Source organism: Callithrix jacchus, chromosome 16, assembly GCF_049354715.1.
Source record: "Callithrix jacchus isolate 240 chromosome 16, calJac240_pri, whole genome shotgun sequence".
Taxonomy (NCBI): Eukaryota; Metazoa; Chordata; class Mammalia; order Primates; family Cebidae; genus Callithrix; species Callithrix jacchus.
The window spans coordinates 93,167,064-93,188,172 of record NC_133517.1 but is presented as its reverse complement, the minus strand read 5'-3'; the positions used below and the strand labels follow the sequence as shown (position 1 = coordinate 93,188,172).

Sequence of the window (21,109 nt, the reverse complement as noted above, 5' to 3'; positions counted from 1 at the left end):
TTTGGCTGTAGAATTTTTGATTTTCTGTCATAATCAAATGGCATTCTCAATCAAATAGTGTTCAAATAAGAACAGTTTTATTTCATCCTTTCACGTGTATGTGTGTGTGTGTGTGTGTGTGTGTGTGTGTGTGAGAGAGAGAGAGAGAGAGAGAGAGAGAGAGAGAGAGAGAGAGAGAGATTGAGATTGAGGAGAAATTTATTTACCTGGCTAGCATCTTGAAAACAATGTTAAACCATACTGGTGATACTGGGAATCCTTAGCTCATTTCTTACTTTAAAAGGAATGCTCTTACCTTTGATTCTTAAATATGAAATAAGATATAGAGTTTTTGTAGATATCCTTTATCGGGTTAAAGCATTGCTGATATCTTTAATATTTCTTGTTTGCTAGATTTTATATTGTTTTCACACAAATGGATCTTGCATTTTATGAATTCTGAATGGTTTCACTGTATGTATCGATAAGGTCATTTTATTTCTATTTTAATTAATTTGGTGGATTTCATTAATATATTTTCCAAAATTGAACTCTTCTTTCATCTTTGGTATAATCTCCCCTTTGTCATGGTAGTTTCTTCTTTGTTCATTTCTTTCTCATATATATTTGCTATATTAAATTAAGGATTTGGTTCAAGATTTTAAGTTGTATGCATTCATTCCCACTTGTGCTGTTGGCCTATAATTTTACTTTTATTTTGTCTATGTTAGGCAGAAAAATGGTCCCTCAAAAAATATCCATGTCTTAATTCCTGAAACCTATGAATGTTGCCTTATATGGCCCCCAACTCCTCTTCCTTCTCCAAAAAGTGGCAGATGTGATAGTAAAGACCTTGATTATGCAGGTGGGCCCTAAATGCAATCCCTTGTATCATCATAAGGTGGGGGTGGTGCATATGTATCTGTACACAAACATAGAGGAGAAGGCAATGTGAAGATTTCACAGAGAGAGTTTGAAGATGCTGTTCTTGAATATTGGATTGATGAAGCCGCAAGCCAAGGAATGATGATACTCACCATAAGCTGATTGCCAGAGGAGACAAGGAACTGGTTTTCCCTAGAGCCTTCTGAAGGAGCCTGGCCCTGTTGACATCTTGATTTTGGTCAGGTGATTCTGAAATTGGACTTCTGTTTCCAGAGCTGTGAGGGAATACATTTCTGTTGTTTTAAGCTACCAGTTTGGGGTTATTTGTAACAGCCAATTCAGGAAATGGATCCACTGCTATTTTCTCATTTTGCCATTAAAAATTTCTCACAAATTTAGTCATGGAAGTTTCTGTTTTACCCCCTTCTATGATATTTTGAATAAGTTTTAGATAGCTATTCTTTCAGTGTTCGGGAGGAGTCAACTATGAAACCATCTAGGACCTCTTTCTCTCTCCTCCTCTTTCTTTCTTCTTCTTTCCTCTTAACTTACTTCTTCCTTATTAATAATTTCATGAGTGCCTTCATTCAGTCTCTGGGATCCCCAATTCAGAACCAGATATTCATTAATGAGCTGGGGTCTTGCCTCAATCTTGGTACTTAGTGATGTTGCAAATTAATATATCAGTGATATTTTACATTAGTGATCTTATAAATTCATATATAAAAACCAAGTCTGTGGAGGTTTTATTCAGTGTCAGAGTTACAAATGTGACCCACTTGCCTAAGCTTATAGCTTCTACGAAGCTGTAGGTTGAGAAGATTTCCACAGCATTTTTTTTTAGCTTTTTTTTTTTTTTTTAAATTAACGAAGAAGGCACCAGGCATCAAGAAGTGAACATGCATTCCAGTTTCTCATTTCACATGGAGCACTTCCAGTTCTGTTAAACCACAAGAGCTGTGCTCTCATTCACTGGTACCTGCCTTTTGGCTGGGGACATGGTAGGCTTGAGGCTTTAGCTCTGCTAATTTCCTTTCATTTCTTTTTTATTTTTACTTATTCATTTATAAGTTAAAATTCTGGGTGTAGAAACAACAGTCTTTCTATTGAAAGACATGTCTGCTTTTAGCAGAAAAAAATGTTAAAGTTTAGATTTATATCATGGCATAAAACAAATTGCTTACATATGTAGAGATTAAAAATAGAGTTTGGGGAAAGTATAGAGAGGGTCAAAAGTTTAAGTTTAGGGAAAGTGGTAAAAGTCACTATGATTTTAATTATTTATAATTTATCAGAGGCTTTAAGTGCAAGTTACATTGCATTTCTTTGCAATTTTGTCTTTTGTTTTGATAAACAATAATGCAGATATCTAAAATTTTTAGTAATATGAACTACATGGCATACTGTATGATTGTTTTTTAGCTTGTCTTGTTTTTATTATAATTTCTTGTCTTTTATTTAATATTTGGCATTTACAATTGTCAAAACCTGAAAGATGGACTCATATTAATTATAAAGCTGTTAAAATTTCTACATAATTATCTGATTGTTTCAGTTTTCTGATTTCACCAGTTATTTATGGTAAGCTTATGGAAATTAATGCTTAGTAATTGTATCAATGAGTTCTCTAATTTAATTTGTTGAGTTTTATTTGCTATTTCTTTGGAGCATACCACATAGTGAATGAATCCCTCAATAATTCTGATACTGCCATCTGTTTCTGTTTCTTTTTAAAGGAACTAGCTTAATACTAACGTACTTGAAATAGTGTGTTAAAGTTCAACCATAGTAGCAGTTGCATGTTTTCAGCAATCCCATGCTTAGCTCCTGATGACTCACTAAACCATCTGTTTTCTAGTTTCGGGTATTTACCCCAAGCCCTTCTATCTTTGATCTGTTATACTATTTCTTTTGAGTACTATCGTCAGTTGATTTTGCTGTATTCAAAACTTGGCACTTTTAACATTCTTTTTATTTTTATTTTTGAGATGGAATCTCACTGTTCCCTGTGTTCCCCAGGCTGGAGTACAGTGGTCCAATCTCAGCTCACTGCAACTTCACCTCCTGGGTTCAAGCGATTCTCCTGCCTCAGCCTCCTGAGTAGCTAATTTTTGTATTTTCAGTAGAGATGGAGTTTCACCATGTTGGCTAGGATGGTTTCAATTTCTTGACCTTGTGATCTGCTCGCCTCAGCCTCCCAAAGTGCTAGGATTGCATGCCTGAACCACCACGGCCACCCACTTTTAACATTCTTTAAGTATCAGCCCAGGTTTCCTTTTCTGTCTTCTTCAGCCTTCCTCCTTTCACCCCGCAACTCCTGCCTAAAGCTGGGAAATCAACCATTTTAACAGAAACCAGAAGCTCCCGGGACTTCTTTCTCTGGAGATGTGTCTGGTACATACTTTGTACTTAGGCAAATATTAACCTCTGAACAGAGCTGACAATGTTCAAAACGCAGTGTAATACATGTATTGTAGTTGCCTTCCTACTTACATTATTTTTTCAGTTAGCTGGCGTCTTTTTTCTTCTTTGTCATTAAGGCAATGGATGGCTTAAAGGATGCTATGTAATCGATGAAATGGGAAGACTGAAGTTCATTACTTCAAGCCTGAGAGTAATTGGGGAAAGTATTAGGTATACAAAAAAGAACAGTAAAGAAAAAGCTTGCTGCTTCAATTCTTGTACATTGTTAGGGAGGAGAAAGAAGACAGAGGCAAGGCCAGTAGATGAATAGAGATACATTCCAGTCTCTTCTTTCCAGACTTTGACCCAGGACAAGGATGCATTTTGGTTAAATTGAAGGGATTCTTTCACCCCTCTTAATATTTGAGACCTGTGAAAGAGAATCACCCTTTGGGATGCCCTAGCACCCATAAGGGGCATAGGTACTTCGGAATGAACTTGGCAGCGCATCATGATTAAGAAAGACCAAGAAAAGGCCAGACGTGACTTCCAGAACTATATTTTGTTCTAATGTGGCATGAACATAACTACATGTCCCAGACATGACACCCATGTATAGTGAGGGATGAGATGACTTTGCAGAAGAAACTGCAGAACAGACAGCTGTGTGATAGCGGAGTAAAGGATCATTCAGGGACTAAGAGAAATTAGCAGTGCTGGTGGGCACTAAAGTGAGATCAGGTTAATTGAGAAGTACAAGTCTGTCTAAGTTTAGAAGAATCAGACTGTTAGATGAGCTGCAGGTTGTGTAGCAGCAGAAGCCTCACAGAACACCTGAATACTTTCTTGGAGAACAGCCAGAAAAGGGGTAGAGATATCAGAAACTGAGAATTTGTCCAATGGAGCTATTTATCAGACTAAAATTTGGTGGGTAGCTTTAAAGAAATATCTGTCAAGTGTGCTGTTGATGAAAATCATATCAAAAATAGATAAATAAATAAGCTACCTTTCTTTCTGAGTCATTTTTCAAAGCTTCAACAATAGCTAACACAGAAGAGCTTGTAACAACTAAGACTGGGAAATGCTTAAGGTTAAAGCTTTCAAGAGGCTGTGTTGTTACCCCTTGAGAGATTTATGGAAGACCCATCAGACTTTCCTGCTTCAGCCTATAAGTATGACTGTTGCTAGAAATGCTGTGATTACAGTTCTTGGGAAATCTGGGAGTATTGCTGCTTGTCTCAGGGGCATCAGATGAAGAAACTTTCTGATTTTTGTGTTATAATCCAGAATCCTAGTATTTAAAGACAACAATATATCTTAAGTGCCTAAGGAATCTTATTAGAAAATGTTAACCTAGGATATGAACCAATGTGTCTACTTTCAAAATCCATTATGGTAGTGCTGGATGAGGGCTTGTAGTTTAGTAGCTCGGGCTGCACTTGAATTCTGCCTTTTTAAAGACACAGGCATCATGGATCTGATGATGGGAATGCTTTAGGGTAATGCTCTGGTTGAGCCTCTGGATTTCCAGACCTCTTGTAGATCTCTGCATCCTTATTTTTTCCCAAACACAGTGTGGGTCAGAGGGAAAGATCTATGGTGGGAATGCATTCCTTTTATAGCATTTATCATAATTGCAATAATATTTGTGAAATTATTTGTTGCTTAATGTCTCTTAATTATTTGTTTGCTTAATACTTTATGCACTGTAGCAAAACCTGTATTTGTTGAGTTTTATTCACCAGCTCTTAGCATAATGCTTGGCATACACTAGCCATTTAGTAAATATTGTATAAATAAATAAATAAATAAAGATTGGTGTCAATAGTTACTTGCCCATCTATAAAGAAATTGGAATTTTATGGTTTCAATTAATTTTCATGGTAAACTACAGCTTCATCTAAGTTTATCTGCTAAACTAAATGTAATATTATTCTTCTAGTAGAAGGTAGTGTGCTAGTACTGGTGTGCTTGTACGTGCTAACAACCAGCTCTCTTTTAGAAAAATCTCTGACTTTTGGCATTTTCTAGTTTATTTAGTCTAAATACATCCACCATGGCTGATTTCAAGCTAACCCACATTACTATATGGAATGTGGAGTTGAAAAGAAAGCGCAGAATTGGTTCTCGTGAGTCAGTGAACACCACCAAAGCTCTTTAGCGTTCATGCCCTAGTAATGTATTGTTCTTCACATACAAGATTGTGCCAGTGATACACATTCAGTAAGCCTGTACTTTAAAAAGACTGTGAATTAATCAGGGTAATGCTATTAATTATAAAAGATAAACTCAAAAAATCTTTGAAGCTTTCCATAGTAGAAGTTTAGTTTTCACATATGTGAAGTCCACACTGGTGTAGCTGATCAGCTGAGCGCTCTCCTTCTAGTGCTTATTTGGGTTCCCAGGCACCTTTTTTCCTGTGGCTTCCTTATCTCCAAGGTCTTGGGTGAATAGCAAGAAGATAGCCCATGAGAATTTTTAAAAGTTCATAAAAGTGGTGCACCTATTCCACTTAAAATCCATTGGCTAGACTATAATTGTATGGCCGTGGCTGCCCCGATAACATGGAAAATGTAGTTTTCTAAGAGGAAAAGGAAATAAGTTGTTGAATAGCTAGCCAGAAACTTCCACAGTTTTCTGTTTATGTAATGGTCACTTGATCAATTTATAGTCTCATACCTTATTTCTTCTCTGACAAATGCACGCACATTTGTAAGCAGGTTGGCAATGATTAGAGGTAGAGCCTAGTGAATTCCTTTTTCCATGCAGTTAGCTGGATCATAGGAGCTTGGCTTATAGTCTTGTTAGCATCAGTCTTTAACCTATAATCCCTCCCTTCTTTGAATTACTCTATTTTTTTGTCCCTGTTTAGGAGAAAATCACAGTATTTTGCAGATCTTTAGGTTACTCTCAGTTGAATGTACCTAATGTAAATTTGATATTTTTGCTTTCTTTTACTATTCACTGCAGCCCTTATGATTATTAGTTTTGTGGTTAAAAAAAGATATTTGTATTTTCCTTACTTTTTCCCCTTCTTTCAACCCTACTAAGAATGTTTATGGAATAAAACATATGGTAAAAAGTGACAAATTTGGGTCATTAGAGATTATTCCATCTCTTAATATTGCTATATTATTTTTAAAATTTTGTTATATTTAGGACTGAAGGTAATAATAACATAATTTTGAATATTGTATGTTTTGTATTCTCAGGTTCTAGATGTTTTTGATAACTATGAGAATCAGTTGATAGGCTGTAACCAGGGAGCTTTGGAGGCATATGTATTTCTAAGATATTTAGACAGCATTCATTATGTGGTTAACTTAATTGGTAAAAGCGTTCTGTTAGCAAAAGCCCTGTGATTTTGTTGCCAAATTAGATAAATTTTGTTCCCTGGTCACAGAATTTATCTCTAATAGACATTAATCATTTCATAGCCAATTAATGAACACTCATTTCACAGCACGTATGTATTTGTGAGAGGTATTTGTGATTGTGAGATGTAGTTTAATACTGTCATCAATTTATAGCTAAGCTGCTATCGGTGTGTCAGTTTTTCTGTACTACAATAGTGTTGCTAATGATGGGGTTACAATCCGAGAAGTGTTTTCTTAGGCAGTTTTGTCATGGGAACATCATGGAGAGTACTTAAACAAATCTACGTGGTATAGTCTACCACACACCTAGGCTAGATGATATAGTCTGTTGCTCCTAGGCTGCAAACGTGTACAGCATGTTACTGTACTGAATCCTGCAGGAGGAAAAGTGTTTGTGTATTTGAACATATTTAAATATAGAAAAGGCATGGTACAAAGGCAGTATCATAATATTAGGAGACCACCCTTGTATATGTGATCTGTTGTTGACTGAACTATTTCTTCTCTGAACTATTTCTTCTTGTTATGCAGCACATGACAGTACTTGATGCGAGTAGATTTGGAATTCTTGAGCTTTAAGGATTAATAAATTATTAATCCAAGAGTAGGAGGAAATGATAGAAGAAGAAAAGAAAGGTAACCAGTGTGTCAAAATATGAATGAGAAAATACGAGGAGGGCAGGTGTGGGGCTCACGTCTATAATCCTAGCACTTTGGGAGGCTGAAGTGGGCAGACTGCTTGAACTCAGGAGTTCAAGACCAGCCTGGGCAACATAATGAAACCCTGTCTCTACAAAAAATACAAAAGTTAACTGGCATGGTGGCACATGCCCATAGTCCCAGCTACTTGGGGTCTGAGGCAGGAGGATCATTTTAACCCGGGAGGTTGAGGCTACAGTGAACTGAGATTGTGCCACTGAACTCCAGCCTGGGTGATGAAGTAAGACCCTGTTTCAAGGAAGGAAGGAAAGAAGGAAGGAAGGAAAGAAGGAAGGAAGGAAGGAAGGAAGGAAGGAAGGAAGGAAGGAAGGAAGGAAGGAAGGGAGGAAGGAAGGAAGGAAACAAGCAAGCTAGTGATTTAGGAAGGAACAAATGATCTAGTCAGAAAAGGAGCAAGCAGTGTGCATAGCCCAGGCAATGTGAGAAGGATATTAACACATGAAGAGTCTTTAATAGGAATCAGCCTTTATACCTTATGCTTATTTGTTTTATATTAATATACACTGGATATTAACAGATTACGAAAATTGAGCTGATAGTGTTTCCAATTCTTTTTCTCATTTTGGGCTCCTCAGAAACAATATGATTTGTACAATCAGCAGTTCACACTAAGGTAAATTGACAAGGCTGAATATGAACTCCTTTGGTCTTAGCCAGTCTGAGGAGCATACTTGTAACTCATTTAACATATTGAACTAGGAATCTCTGCCATAGACCAGGGATTCTCAAATGTTAGAAAACATCAAAATTACCTGGAGGATTTTGGGGAAAAAAATATTGTTGGGCACTGCGCCAGAGTTTCCTTTTCAGTAAGTCTGGGTTGGGACCTTGGAATTTGCACTTCTGGTGATTTCCCCAGGTGATACTGATGCTATTCTCCCAGGGATAGTATTTTATAATCTCCGCTTTAAAATACATTAAGTAGTAACCTGCTTACCTTGCAAAAAATCGTTATTTTTCAGGTGTTTCAAAGCAGCAAAATGTAGTTTCTGTAGATGATAGTGATTGGATAATTATCTGTCTCACAATCTCTTATTTCTGTTTAATTGTTAATTACCAGGCACAAAAGGATGCCTTTCTTCAGTATTCTGAGTACTTATAATCATCCAGCATAGATTATCACTGAAGCATGAATAACAACTTGTTTAAAACAGAAAAGTTGAAATTCAGACTTCATTTATTTTTACATTATTTTGTGGTTTAAAAGAGATCTGCAGTACCTGCGTTTGTCACAAGATGGCAGCAAAAGGCTGAAGATGCCTACTGAAATTTGATTTTTGAGACTGTTGATGGGTTAGATTTCATGTTTATTCAGACCAAGTGTAGCAAAAGAAATTTGAGCTATGAGGTTTTAATTTCAGTGAGATAGTGGTGTTTTCATGTCAAAATACTTAACTTATAAAAATAAAATGCGTACATATATTGATGTCATTTATGACAAATTCTTTTGGAAATTAGTGAACATACCTCTTAGCATAATAATATCAAATATCTTATTACCATATTTTCCCCAGAAGAATTTTAAACAAGTTAAACTTAGCAAACATTTATTATGTCATACTATTCTATAATTTATAAGGTTTTATTATGCTAGTACAAGATATAGTTTCTGCCTTCAATAAGCTTCGAATTTCACTGGGGAGAAAAGAAATGTATATACAATTCAATGACAGAACAAAATAATAAAAGCGATCAAGTACAATGTTGTGTGATAAGACCTGTACAAACTATAAACTGGAATAATGGAAAATAAAGTAAAAAATCTACATGGTATTTTACAAAAACATTTTGGCGTCCGTTGAAAACACCATGTTAAACCTTTTACTGTGATTATCTATTCTGTTGTTATTTATTTTATGTGAGAAAATGTTATTAACCTGGAGAGCTATGTAAGCATAGGTATTTGACATAAACAAAACATTAGCACTCACACACTAGAACTATGAATTCTTATTTTATGATAATATGACTTTTTAAATGATTAACTGAAAAAGATTTTTCAGAAAAGAGTGAAGGGTTTTCTGGTCACACAGACACTAATTACAATATGTTTAGATTTCTGGAATCTGAAAAATATATCTATTGAAAAATCAAGTATAGAATAGTTGTTGCTGGGGTATGGGGAGAGGAAAAGGGGTGTTGCTGTTTAATGAGTGTTAGAGTTTCAATTTTGCAAGAATGGTTTTGAAGATCTGTTTCACAGTGTGAATATACTTACCGCTACTGAGGTGTACAATTAAAAATGGTTAAAATGATGAATTTTATGTTGTGTTTTGCCATAATAAAAACATCAAGTGCATTACCATAAATTATTAGCAACTAATAGATTTTTTTATAGAGAATCAACAAAGCTGCTAACTTTATTTAAGCCATTAGGAGCTACTCGAAAAAAATAAAAACCCCCTAAAGAAGTGTGTAATTGCTGATAGAATATTAACCTAATATTAACAGCTAATTATCTGGAAGTCTAATATATAACAGATAATATTCTAGAGATTTTAAATAAATTGTTATTATTATTATTGAGATGGAGTCTCACTCTGTCACCCAGGCTGGAGTGCAGTGGAGTGATCTTGGCTCACTGCAACCTCCGCCTTCTGGGTTCAAGTGATTCTCCTGCCTCAGCCTCTTGAGTAGCTGGGATTATGGGCATGTGCCACCATGCCCAGTTAATTTTTATGTTTTTAATAGATATGGGTTTCACCATGTTGATCAGGCTGGGCTTTACTGCTGACCTTGTGATTGCCTGCTCCAGCCTTCAAAAGTGCTGGGATTACAGGTGGAGCCACCACGCCTGGCCATTAAATAAATTATTTCTAATCTTCAACTTCAAAATAATACAGGGAAATTGTCATCTTTATTTTCCTACTTTATCATTAGGGAAACTAAGTTTTCTAGATATGAAGGTTAATTCCTTATTGAAAGTTGCAAATTTTCTAATTTTGGAGTTAGTATTTAAACCCAACTGTCAAAACAAAACAAAACAAATAAACCCAAATGTCTACCTTCAAAATCTATTTCTGTGTATTACACAATGCCTATAATTTAAATAAAACTAATAATACAAATGAACAGTCAGCAGTTTGGCACTCTAGTTTTGCTATCTCCGTGGTTAATAAATGTTGTCTATCTCATTAGAATTACTCTGAAAAATTAAAAGAACATATATATTATTTAATTGACAGTAGTAATTAGGATTATGTTTAACTTCAGAAGGGTAACCATATAATTTTTTGTTTGCTTGAATTTTTGTCTCTTTTTGTTTGCTTTTAACTTTTGGGAACACTAATTTCTTTTCCCCTGTGTCTTCATGTGCAGGTTATGTGGGTATGTAATTTGTGCCGAAAACAACAAGAAATCCTCACTAAATCAGGAGCATGGTTTTATAATAGTGGATCTAACACACCGCAGCAACCGGATCAAAAGGTTCTTCGAGGGCTAAGAAATGAGGAGGCACCTCAGGAGAAGAAAGCAAAACTACATGAACAGCCCCAGTTCCAAGGACCCTCAGGTGACTTATCTGTACCTGCAGTGGAGAAAAGTCGATCTCATGGGCTCACAAGACAGGATTCTATTAAAAATGGGTCAGGCGTGAAGCACCACATTGCCAGTGACATAGCTTCAGACAGGTAAACATTTTGTTTAATCTTTAGGTAAATGTATTACTTTTATTCTTCATTCCAAACAGAGATAACAATATGTGAAATTTTTAGGCAACACTGAGTTGTCTAAGTAATGTAAACATTCATATGTTTCACAAAAATACTATATGTGATGTTCAGCACTTGACTTATCATAGGTCTGAGCTATCTTAGGTTTGATGTGGGAGTTTTAGGTTGTCAGATAGATTTCCCAGAATAAAGACGTGAAATTAAACAGAAGACTTAGAAGTTTTTGTCACAGACTGGCATTGGACTAATGGGAATGAAGAAGAGATGGCTATAAGATACTTTATAGAGGTTGGAATGAAGGGTCTAGTTGGAAGTGGGAGTTAGGATAAAGGGGTAGGTTAACAATAAAATAGTATATACGGCTCTTATATTTTCCACCTTTGGAAGGAGAAGAATGAAGGATTTTGATGGGAAGATTTTTTTTTTTTTGAGACTGAGTCTCACTCTGTTGCCAGGCTGGAGTGCAGTGGCATGATCTTGACTCACTGCAACCTCAGCCTCCCGGGTTCAAGTGATTACCCTGCTTCAGCCTCCCAAGTTGCTGGGACTACAGGCGAGCACCACAATGCCTGGCTAATTATTTGTATTTTAGTAGAGAAGGGGTTTCACCATGTTGGCGGGGATGGTATTGATCTTCTGACCTCGTGATCCACACGCCTCAGCCTCCCAAACTGCTGGGATTACAGGTGTGAGCCACCGCACCCAGCCTATTTTTAGATACCTTATTTTTCTGTTTGAATGAAGATAATTTATATCTTGTTTATACTATTTCTGTGGCCAAGGAGTAGCAGGTACATTTCTGTGTTGAAAAAGTACTAAGTCCTGCAAGAAAGCCCTTAAAGAAGGTAAGAAACCTAGGACCAAAGCACCCAAGATTTAGTGTCTTGTTACTCCACGGACCCTGCAGCACGAATGGTGGTGTATTGCTCTGGAGAAGCAGACTACTAGGAAAAATTAGGAAGAGGCTGCAGTACATGCTACACTTTTGGCTAAGAGAATGGAGGAGGCTAAAGAGAAACGCTGGGTACTCATTGCTGAGACACAGACTTTCCTCTCCGTGAGCTTCTACTTCTAAGTCTGAATCCAGTCAGAAATAAGATTTTTTGAGTAACAAATCGGTAAGAACAGACTTAAAAAAAAAGGATAATGGGAATATAGACTCCATTTAATTAAAAGTTAGCCACATGAGGGTAGCTTTTTCTGGAACTTAGAGAGTCAGGTTTAGGAAGAATAAAAGAAAATACTAAAGTACTAGGTCACATAATAGAATATTAAGTTTTGGAATGCATTTTATCAGGAAGTTGTGTGTATTACAAGTAAATTCAATACATTTATGAGTAATTAATTCATCATAGACATATTCATCATATTCATTACAGATAAGCTAAAGCCTATCTGTAATCTTTGAAGAAGGTGGTAATGAGAACAAATAAAAATCTTACATTCCTTGATGCCTCTTTCATTCACAAGTACTGGCCTGAATAAACAATTGAATCTGACCTATTGTGGGGAGGCAATAAGCTATAGTTCCTTTTATTATTTTCTCTTTTGCCTTGTGCTTTGGCTACTATTACTAATAAATTCATGCTTCATGACTCGAAACATACTGGATATCTTCTTTCCAAGCCTTACAAATGCCCTTTTGGTCACAAAAATTACTTTTCGTAGGGCAGAAGTTAGAGTTTATTATCAGATTTGGTAGTTATGACTAGAAAATGGAACTCATTATAGTTTACATAAACTTTTATTTGGGAAACACTTTAAAGAGTATTTGTTTTATTTTTAAATGCAGATTATACAGTAGTTAATTAGGCATTTATCTGTAGCGAGTATTGAATCCTTTGAATATTTTCCCCTACGGCAGGTGGTCAGTGAACTATGAACCTCGGCCAAATTTAACTTGCCACTTGGTTTTTGTAAACAAAGTTCTATTGGAACACAGCCCCTCCTGTTCATTTACTTATTGTCTATGGCTGCTCTCAACTACAATTCCATAGTTGAGTAGTTGTGAAAGACCATATGGGCATCAAAACTGCAAATATAGGTCAGGCACAGTGGCCCATGCCTGTGATACCAGCACTTTGAGAGGCCAAGGAGGGCGATCACCTGAGGTCAGGAGTTCGAGACCAGCCTGGCCAATATGGCGAAACCGTGTCTCTACTAAAAATACAAAAATTAGCCAGATGTGGTGGTACATGCCTGTAATCCTAGTTACTTGAGAGGCTGAGGTAGGAGAATCGCTTGAACCTGGGAGGTGGAGGTTGCAGTGAGCCAGCATGCTGCCATTGCATTCCAGCCCGGGGAACAAGAGTGAAACTCTGCCTCAAAACAAACAAACTACAAACAAACAAACTGCAAATATTTGCTCTCTGATCTTTTACAGAAAAATTTGCCAATCCCCACCCTAGAGAGTAGTTCTCATAGTGTTGTAGAAATTTCTCTCCCTTTGCCCATTTTCTTTTGTCACCATCTAATTTTTTTTCAACTAAACCTGTTTTATTTTTGTTCCTTTATCTCCCACCTGCCTCCCAGCTTCTATCCTTCTCTCTGTCTGTCTCCATTTCTTCTTTCTTATCAGATTGAGTTTTCTTGCAGTATTTGAATTGGACAGAGAAATGGAGGTAATGCTAAGGAATATAATTTTAGTTTAAAGCATTGGTAATTTGTTTTTTCAATACCGTTCAGAAACCAGTGGCTTTAGAAAGAGAAGTGTCAGTTCAACTTAATTTAAATCTCTATGGACCTATAACTATATCTGAGACATAGAAAAGTATGTTACTCTTTTAAAGACTTTTATAACATGATATTTTGACCTTTTTAAATGAGTTATTTCTCTCACAGGTTTTGGTACAGTGTTTTACAGATAGACCATTATTTATTGAATGAATGAATATCAAGTTGACCCTAGACCTTAGTTTTGAGTAGGTGAATACTTACTTACCATATACTCATAAAATTACAATTCTTTACCAACTTAGATGCAAAATACTGTTGAGTTTCAAGTGTGTTTTTATTTTAAAAGAACTTGCAAAATACATTTAAAACTGGATTTTTTTCTGGTTAACAAAATAAATTTAGTGAAAATCTAAAGTAAAACTTTAAAAACATTTTGTTGATATTTCTTACATTTGAAATTATTTAATAGTTGGATGCTTCATAGTTTTCATAGTTGAAAATTAGTGAACTGTAGGAAAGTTTTTTTATTTGCAAAATTTTACTATTTAATAAGTAGCAGTTTCTACAACATTTAGAGAGGTTAAAAAGTAAGAAATATCATGGATAATTTGTATGGTGGAAGAGAAAGAACGAGGTGTCAGAAAACCCAGGCCCTGTTCTCACCTTTTCGCCATAGTGTCATCATTTCTTTGTGTCTCTGTTTTCTCATCTCTGGAATGGGAAAAGACAATCTCAATCCGGATAAGACTTCCAGTTCTAACATGTTTTATTTTAAGGTCCTCTGTCATGACAAAAACTGGAAGCCATTCTCTTTCACTGTTTTTTTCTTTCTATAACTGGTAGTTGTATGACAAATTAATGCAGGATTATCTTCATTCATATTATAATTCATTGTTATAATTCATTCATTCAACAGATATTTACTGAATTTCAGTGTAGTATTTGTTTCTACCTTTTCCTGTTTAAATGATGACAGTTAATGAAAATGCCAATGGTAAGACAAATATAAAACAATTATCTTGGATCTAAACTATGAATTTTAGGGCAGGTTCAGTATGATGAATATTTAGCAGTTTGGTTATCACCATTTCCTTATTGTTTAATACTTAGGACTTTCCAAATATCTCTGTGACATTGATTATTTAAAAATAGTTCAACCATTGTGGAGGAGAGTGTGGCAATTTCTCAAGGACCTAGAAATAGAAATACCATTTGACCCAGCAATCCCATAACTGTGCATATACCAGAGGATTATAAACTGTTCTATTATAAAGACACGTGCACACATATGTTTGTTGTGGCACTGTTTACAATAGCAAAGACTTGGAACCAATCCAAATGCCCATCAATGACAGACTGGATAAAGAAAATGTGGCACATATACACCATGGAATACTATGCAGCCATAAAAAGGATGAGTTCATGTCCTTTGCAGGGACTTGGATGAAGCTGGAAACCATCATTCTCAGCAAACTGACACAAGAACAGAAAACCAAACACTGCATGTTCTCACTCATAAGTGGGTGTTGAACAATGAGAACACATGGACACATGGACACATGGAGGGGAACATCACACACTGGGGCCTGTTGTGGGGTGAGAGGGCCTAGGGGAGGAATAGCAGGGGGTGGGAGGATTGGGGAGGGATAACATTAGGAGAAATTCCTAATATAGGTGACAGGGGGATGGATGCAGGAAACCATCATGGCATGTGTATACCTATGTAACAATCTTACACGACCTGCACATGTACCCCAGAAATTAAAGTATAATAATAAAAAAAAGAAGATACCCATGTGGCCAATAAGCTTAGGAAAAAATGTTTAACATTACTAACATTAGAGGAATGAAAATCAAAACCCCAGAACTTAAAGTATAATTAAAAATATAAATAAATAAAATGTTATATCCTAAAAAATTAATATCCAAAATATGTGCTTAACACTTCTGCTTCCAGTACAGATGGAATAATAATGCCTGGATTTACTCTTATGCAATAGGCATAATAAAATAAAATAAAACAAAAGGCATCTAGATTGAAAAGAAAGAACTAATATTTTATTTATAGAGAACATGATTATTTATCTAGAATATTAAAGGTATCTATAAAATCATTACTAGAACTAGTAGGTGAGTTTAGCAGGACTGTAGAATCAGTCAATATTTGATAACCATTTATATTTCTAAATTCTAGCAAGGAAAAACTTATAATTGAAATTTTTAAAAAATTAAGACCATTAAAAATACAAAATACATTTACACTAGCACCAAAAAATGAAATACTTAGATATAATTCTGACAAAATATGCACAAGGTCTGTATGATGAAAACACTGAAAAACTGTTGAAAGAAATAAAGTCTGAACAAATGGAAAGATAAACTGTGTTCATAGATCATGAGACTCAATATTGCTGAGATGTTATTTCTCCCCAATTTGATCTATATATAGAGGTAGATTCTAAAATTAAAACAGAAATGTTTGAAATCACCCAAATGGCTTTTAGGAAAAACAAAGTTAGAGTCCCAGCATTACTTGATTTGAATACATTGTAAGTCTACAGTAATGAAAACATTGTGGCATTGGCATAAAGACAACTAGATCAGTGAAACATAATGGAGAGTCTATATATAAAGCCACTCATGTATTGACAAGTAATTTTTGACAGAGAGACAAAGGCAATTCAGTAGAGAAAAGATAATGAATGGTGGTGGAAAAACTGAATATCCATATGCAAAAAAGTTTGAAGCCTATTTTTTTACTGTACAAAATTAACTGAAAGTGGATCATAGAGATAAATGTAAAACCTAAAAGTATAAAACTTCTGGAAGAAAATGTAGAAGAATATTATCTGATCTTGGTTTAGGCTAAAACTGTAAAGCTTCTAGGAGGAACTAGAGGAGAACTTCTTCCAGATTTTAGGGTGGGCAATAATTTCTTAGACAAAACACAAAAGCACTAATTCTATAAAATGAAAAAAAAACCCACAAAAAATTAGACTTCATCAAAATAAAAACTTTCATTTGAGACACCATTAAGAAACTGTATAACCACATTGTATTCCAAGAAATTTCAAGAGAAAATATTTGCTTATTGCTTAAAAAGGTATATAAGGCACTCTTAAAATTCATTATCTTAAAATAACCCTAAAGTACAAAAGAATTGGAATACACTATTGAAACAAGAAAATATATAAATTCCTAATAAGCACAAGAAGAAGTGTCCTTTGTGTTTAGTTATTTGAGAAATGCAAATCAAATCAAGACTATAAAGAGATACTTCGATATACCCACTAGGAATGCTACAATTTAAAACAACAAAAATCCTGACAACACTTGCCTTTTTTGAGAATTCAGAGGAATTTGACCTCTAATACCTTGCTAGTGAAAGTATAAAACATTAAAAAATGGTATAAACATGGGAGGCTGAGGTGGGCAGATCACTTGAGGTCAGGAGTTTGAAATTAGCTTGGCCAACATGGTGAAACCCCATCTCTACTAAAAATATGAAAATTAGCTGGGCATGCTGGCATGAGACTGTAATCTCAGCTACTCAGGAGGCTGAGGTGTGAGAATAGCTTGAATCTGGGAGGCAGAGGTTGCAGTGAGCAGAGATTGCACCACTGCACTCCAGCCTGGGCAACTGAGTGAGACTCTGTCTCTAAATAAATAAATAAATAGTCTAAACATTAGAAAAGCATTTGACAGTTTCTTATAAAATTAAATATACACTCTTTCATGACTTAGCAGTTCTACTCCTAGATATTTACTTGAGAGATGAAATAATATATCCACAAAATACTTGTATGATATAATGTTTATAGCAGCCTTATTCATAGTATCCCCAAAATGGAAACTTCCCATATATTCATCAAGAGGAGAATGGGTAAACAAACTCTGGTATATTCAAATAAATGTATTATTTATCAATAAAGTGAGGGAACTATTTACGTGCACAGAAACATGGATCAATCGCAAAATCATTATGATGAATGGAAGAAGCTGGACACAAAAGAGTACATATGATATGATTCTATTTATATGAAGGTAAAGAAGAGACAAAACAAATCTATAGAAATCATAATGATGCTTTCCTTGAGGGAACTTTCTGGAGTGATGAATATCTTCTGTATCTTCATAGGGATATGGATTACTAGGTGATGTATTTGTCAATGGCTATTATAGTGGTAACACTTAAGATTAGTGTACTTTTAACTGCATGTAAATTATATTTAGTAATAAATTAAAGGGGGATTATGTCTATAATTACTGTATTTTAAAATTACTGGTTTTATTTAAATTTAATAGATTTTTTCAGTAGATTCAGAGATGCTTATATTTATAGAATGCTGTTAATATACCTAAAACTGAATCAATTTATTTAGAATTTACTAAGTGTGCATTACATATGGTTTAAGGACTATCTAGGTAGTCTGCTTCCATGAAATCATGACCATGATTCCCATGACTCTTATTTAAAGTGGTCATCTGAGCTATGTGGTAAGAAAAAATAGCGTAACCATGAGAGAAATAAGAGAAAATGTTGTAAAGGGAAATAATTTGTAAAAGGAAATCAAAGTATGGTTAAGAAAGAGGTTAAACTAGTGAGCTAAGGAACTAGAAAGAATAAATCATCAATGTTTCAGGAGAAAAAAAGAATCTAATAACCTGGAAGCAAATGATCTCATAACCTTTATTCCTAGATATTTTTTCTTATACTTTTTATAATACAGGTAAAACAAAAAGGCAACAAAGATGGATATGTCTTTGGTGCCACTTTCTGTGAATTATGCACATTCAGTAAATGCTTGGTGCATATAATGAATGAGAGAAAGCTGTAATAGTTAAAGAATATCTTTAACATGACTGATGTCCTTTCTGTTGCATTTATCTTTTATTGACAGGATGATTAATCAATAGACTTGAAGACAAATAATGATCTGTTCTCATATGGCCAATGCTTAATAGACATTTTTATTTTCAAGATTATGATATGAGCTCTGAAAGACAAAGAATCTCTTTTAAAAAGGATGTTTAACATAGTATAATAATTGGTTTTGCTGCATAGAAGTCAGTTTGTTTTCTTGGAACATGTAACAAATATTTTTAATGTCAATTTTTATGTGAAAAAAGGAATATTTTCATTTTCAACTGAATTAAACTTGAACCATTCTCAAGTTTCCTTCATTTAAGTGACCTATAAATAGAGTTGCAACGTGTGCCAGCTTGCCTAGGACAGGCCCAGTTTACACATGCTGTCCCAGCATTCTGCATAGATTGACATTTGTCCTGGATTTTATATTAAGTATTTTATTAAGAGTTGCATTAAAATAAGCTGGGGTGAGTTTAGAAGGTCTCCATTTTGTACTTACATGCTGCTCCTACCATAATTTCATCCTGTGTGGGATGCATGTAGGGTGAAGAATTCTCAACTGAAATATAATCAGCAATAATCCATCTTTTCCCTAACTTTTCAGACACAAGATAGCTAACATTTCTTTTTTAAGGATGGGATGCAAGGCATCACTACTAAAATGAAGTATGATAGAAAAATCTTTGGTGGTGGTGGTGGTAGAAGTATTTGACGTTGCTGTGCCATTTGTCTTTTGATGTATTGGTCAGTTTAGTCATGATACATTCTTTGGCATTTGAGATGGGAGACTATAAGGTTGTTGAAGATTATAAATTAGGGTAGGAAATAGAGGCTGAACAGTCTTGTCATAGAATGTACAGAAGATAGTCTGGATGTTTTTTCTGCAGTGTTTTTGTCATTTATTGTAGACTATAAATTTATAACTATTTGTGTTTTATTACTTGGTAATTTAAAAAATTTGCAATAAATATTTCAGCAGCAAGGTGCCAAAAATGAAAATGCATTTTTTACTCATGAGTGTGTAACTTGTACAAAATTTTTGTTGACATTTGCCATCCACTAGGGGGCTAGCAGTCACTGAAGACATGCTTGCAAAAAGAAACAAACCTATTAAAGAAGCAACAACATCAATTTCAAATGTTAGTAAAATTATTTTAGGAAAACCCAACAATGACAAAGATGCGGAAGGTGCATTTTGTAAGTTAGCTGTGAAGCATGATTTTTTTTTAGGTTAAATAGCTGTTTTTAAAATTTTAGTCAATTTCAATTGCGTGTGTGCGCGCGCGCGCACGCATAATCAAAAAGTAAATGGCTCCATTAACAGAACTTTAGTATACTAGTAAGTTGTTAACATTTTAAAAGGCATTTTAAAACCAATGCTTTTCAACACTAAAACATTTAAATTTTCTCTACAAAAGGGAAGAATGGCACTAATTAAAAATATTTTATTATGCAAGAGTCACATGTATCTTCCTCATCAGTGTATTCCTGGCATCTCGCACAGTAGTTGATACATAGTTTTGGTCATTAAATAGTTGTTAAAGACTGAATGAATAGATAATTAAGCTTAATAAAAAAGGAGGAAAAATTATAAGTATTTTAGAGTGTCTGACAAAACCCCAGGAAAAGAATGAAGATAGACCTTACAATTAGAGTTTGCTGGGCGCGGTGGCTTGTGCCTGTAATCCCAGCACTTTGGGAGGACGAGGTAGACAGGTCACCTGAGGTCGGCAGTTCAAGACTAGCCTGACCAACACAGAGAAACCCCCATCTCTACTAACAATACAAAATTAATTGGTCATGGTGGTCCATGCCTGTAATCCCAGCTACTCGGGAGAGGCTGAGGTAGGAGAATCTCTTGAATCTGTGGAGGTTGCTGTGAGCTAAGATTGCTCCATTGCTCTCCAGCCTAAGCAACAAGAGTGAAACTCCATTTCAAAACAAACAAACAAAAAACCAATTAGAGTTATGGACTCAAATACTATGAACTCTATCCCAGTATCTTGCCTCTGTTTTTCAGTGTATCTGTTCTTTTGTGTCTCTCCAAAACGTTTTCACTGGTCAGCTGTTCTACATGGAATGAAAAATTATCATCAATAGAAATTTGTCAAATGAATGAATGAAAGGAGGTTTGTACTGGCCTTTATATTGAAAATCAGTACATTATTGCCATCTGTATTATACATCCTGCTTGGGAATTGATATGATAACTTAAATACTATTTTATTTAAGTAAAAAGCTATTTTATTTATTTTGACAGTTGACAGCTTCAATCATCAAAACATTGTGACGAAATACAGTTAAGGTCTGAGACAGCACATAGTTAAACAGTGCTTTATGCTAATTAAGGATGATGTAGATAGAAAATAAATATAAACTTGGCCATTTGAAAGCTGTTAAAATATTTCCTCATTTGATTACATCATGATACACATATAAAAGATTTTAAAATGGGCTATATGCATTTGGATCTGACATTGGTTATCAAAATTGATCTGTGGACCATAAAAAGATCATCCTTTCTTAAA

At 34.9% G+C, this 21,109-nt stretch overlaps 1 protein-coding gene across 29 annotated transcripts in view; it reads left to right on the top strand.

The window, feature by feature from the left end:
- The window catches only part of RIMS2 (regulating synaptic membrane exocytosis 2), a 724,815-nt gene that overhangs the window by 236,613 nt on the left and 467,093 nt on the right, over window positions 1-21,109 (top strand). For all 29 annotated transcript variants that reach the window (XM_078353414.1, XM_078353401.1, XM_035276348.3 and 26 more), the window contains one exon: window positions 10,683-10,993. In XM_078353414.1, coding sequence (XP_078209540.1) covers window positions 10,683-10,993 — 311 coding nt within the window. The remainder of the gene's footprint in view (window positions 1-10,682; window positions 10,994-21,109) is intronic.